We start from the raw sequence: 3,363 nt of genomic DNA, 5'->3' as shown, positions 1-3,363 counted from the left end.
TCCTGCTCTTGGAATGAGCTTGGCTCTTCATTTCAGTTTAGTTCTTCATACAAGTTTACTGTCTCTCTTAGGATTTTTTTAAGAGCTTATGTCTTCCTCTACTGTTTCCTTGTCTTGAAGACAGTCAAGCATAGTTTCAGAGTGCTTGTTTAATTTAGAAGTGAAAGATACATGACGCAACATCTTGAAATCACAGTACAAGAGCAGCAGTCTAGCTGAACATCTATGCAGAGCACAATTTTTTGTTAAGCAAAGACTAAAGATTTTTTGTTTTTTCAATCTACCACCAGAATCATCAGATGCTTTAGAGATATTTGCACCAAGGAAATGATAATTTGCAATCAACATGAAGAGCCCAACACTGTTTGGGAACAGAGTGTTTTGCCATTGTATTTAGTTTTGCAGAGGAAAATAAGGCAGGACTACTATTATAGTACCTATGCACAGAATGTCTAAAAACTCAACTTCGGAAGCACGCTGAATCAGCCTCTCCTTTGAAGTTCATAATTATTCCTTTCAATCTTGTTATAAATTGAATTTAAGTGCAATAGCAATGCAAGAAAAGAGTGTGATGGAAAGTCAAGCCTAACCAGGAATAATTTAAAACTGTTTTTTTTAAGTTAATGTAAGTTCTACAAATTCTTGACACTCGTGCATTTTCCATCAGAAGCTTTGAAATTTTCAGAGTAGATCTAATTGGTACACAACCCCCTCCTCCAATCTCTCTTTATAAAATACACAGCCTGAATGACTGATCCTGGGGATTCTGCTACATGAACACATTAATCTAAATACATGAACAATTTCAAAAGGTGGGGTTTGTGACAGAATTTCGGGGTTAAGAACTTCTGTGAGCCGATCTCCAAAAAAGAAGCAACCACTCAACTCCTTATTGAAGACTCAATCTCTCATCCAAACTTCAAATACTTTGCCAGAACTTTAGATTTTTTTTGCAGATCTCTAGATCAGCAGAGCACAGTCATCCGCATTACTGCTTATTCTTACTATCAGTCCAAGGAGGTTTCTGACTTGCAGTAATTCTCAGTGAACCCAACAGCTTCTACTCAGGTCATAAAGGTAAAACCTCTTTGACGCAAATAGCATGTACTTTAAACACTTACTTGGACTGTATTACAAGACTTAACAAGTGTTTTTCACTGTTTGCCTTAGAATGATGACAGTAAGTTTATCTGAATATTTACATTTACCTCTCTGAAAAGCACTTTCTGATAAAAATGTAACACTAGAAATGCAAGTTACTAAACTGCAGCATTGGGAGTCACTTCAGGACATCCTGTAACCTCTGGCACAGGACTAAGTGTTGAATGGCGGTAGCCTGAAACACGGTATTTAGTAAATACAGTATTTTAGCAAAAGAAGAAAGCAACATGTATCATAAATTTGGGGAAAGCAGCTCTACAGGAGAGGCTTCATCTGCTTGTCAGGGGAGAGTTGTAGCCCCTGATTATTTGTAAGGGACAGAAAGTGTGTGAAGGCACTTACTAGACCAGATCGAAGAAAATTTCCTTACCTTTCCCGAATCAAGCTCTTTTTGAAAGTCCTCCATAGTATTGGCTACCACCATATGACTTTTTAGGTCCTCGGAAGCTCTAAGAAAATGAAAAAAGTAAAATTTTGGTCAGGTTTATGCACACAACCTCACTGGCCAAATGAATTGTGTTTGCAAAGTCAGACAAAACAAAAAGTTACAAGACAAGCTATATATTCATTTGAATCTTTCTGCTCAGGTTATCTTTTTCTGCCACTTCTGCCCTCAAAGAGACAAAATTTTGATTAATTGCCAATGGGATGTTCTTCAGGTTGCTGCATGTTTCGCCATGTTAATTCACAGTTGTGCATGTCAGTTCAACACTGACCACCTGTAGACAGAAACAGGTAAGTATGACAAGCATAGATTTTTCTTCTTCTAATTATGTTCTAAACAGCAAAATGCTTTTTAACTAGGTAAGAACATTCTGCTTGTCAGCAACATTGACCACCAGGGAAGCAAGTAGGAAAACTCATCTGCCATGGTGCTGGATCAGCATGCTGTTCCTTCTCAGTGTACTTACAAATAACAATTTGCAACGACAGACCAGAGAGGATTTTGGCATACGCAATAAGAGCAAAGAACAGTCACAAAAGCGTTTGATTGCTTTTAAGAAAACAATCCTATGAAAGTCAATAGGATGTAGGGTCTTAACTTTTAAGCACAGAACCTCAATTACTGAAGTATCTTGGACAATTGTGTATCTTTCAAAACTCCTGTGCATTGTTATCGCATAAACTATTTATGAGACATTTATTTATTAATGTGAACTCATGGAAGTATTTTTAAAAATAAGTTCATAACCTTCAACACTGTTCCATGAGCACAACAGGAAACTTCTATTGCTCTATGTGAACAAGTTTCAGAGGCAGAAAAATGTCGCAAACAGAAAGACAAGCCTACCCTGTCTTTCTCCACAGATGAACCAATTATGTGAGAAATTCTTCTGACAGGTGAAGTGCATCCATGATTAGCACAGCCATTTACTCTACCTCTCAATTTACCTGTTGTAAAGGTTAGTATGGATCTCTTCCAAAATCTGCTTAAGTCTATCTTCTGCTTCATGTTCAGAAAAGGTGAGCTTCTGTCCTGTATCTCGTCTAACGGCTACAAACTGTTGGCTCTTCATGTCGCGTGGTCCCACTTCAACCCTGACTGGAACACCCTTCATGAAAAAATGTTAGAAGTTGTAATGAATAAGTCATTCTCAGAAACGTTTGTTTTCCCTCTTTCTTTTTTTTTTTCTTTTTTTTTCTGAAGTCCAGTCTTAATACAGAATCACCTCACACGTGCAAGTTTCTTTGGGAAAAAAAAAAATCAGCATATATTCCACTGCTTTTCTATTCCACTTGCATTTCTGTCTTTCCCATCATTCATTGTGAATGATACCTTGCTCCAAGCTTGCTTCACTGGCTTGGAGACTGCATCGGTGCTACATGCAAGTCATATTTTAAAAATGTAAATTATTAAGACATTTATTAGAATTTTAATGTTCTAGTTTGTCCAATACTTATATATATTTTACACATTTACATATTACATTGTGCTGGACACATCGGTAGATTTTACGTTAAAAAAAAAAAATCACATTTCCTCCATGATGTGCCTCTGATAAACCTGTTTTATTTAAAAAGTGTCCCAGCATGGATTCATGCTATTAGATTCTCATTTAAAAAAGACTAAAAATACAAAGTTACACTGAAGGAAGAGAACTTGGACACAATAGGAACTTTCAACAACTCAGAGAGCTTTTATCGTCTTACATTGAAATCTGTTCTGGGTTGAGTGCTGTTCAACATCTTTGTCAGCGACAC

General features: G+C 36.8%; 1 protein-coding gene across 1 annotated transcript in view; it reads right to left on the bottom strand.

Moving 5' to 3' along the window:
* Nucleotides 1-2,711, bottom strand: part of LOC104280937 (bifunctional glutamate/proline--tRNA ligase-like) — a 5,078-nt gene extending 2,367 nt beyond the window's left edge. Inside the window, exons 1-2 of the mRNA XM_009878750.1 lie at nt 2,554-2,711; nt 1,532-1,610 (exon numbers count right to left, since the gene is read on the bottom strand). Coding sequence (XP_009877052.1) covers nt 1,532-1,610; nt 2,554-2,678 — 204 coding nt within the window. The 5' untranslated portion in view covers nt 2,679-2,711. The remainder of the gene's footprint in view (nt 1-1,531; nt 1,611-2,553) is intronic.
* Between the last annotated feature and the right edge of the window lie 652 nt (nt 2,712-3,363).

This window comes from Apaloderma vittatum, unplaced genomic scaffold (assembly GCF_000703405.1).
Source record: "Apaloderma vittatum isolate BGI_N311 unplaced genomic scaffold, ASM70340v1 scaffold41631, whole genome shotgun sequence".
NCBI lineage: Eukaryota > Metazoa > Chordata > Aves > Trogoniformes > Trogonidae > Apaloderma > Apaloderma vittatum.
The sequence above is the reverse complement of the archived record's forward strand: the minus strand, read 5'-3'. Positions and strand labels throughout refer to the sequence as shown.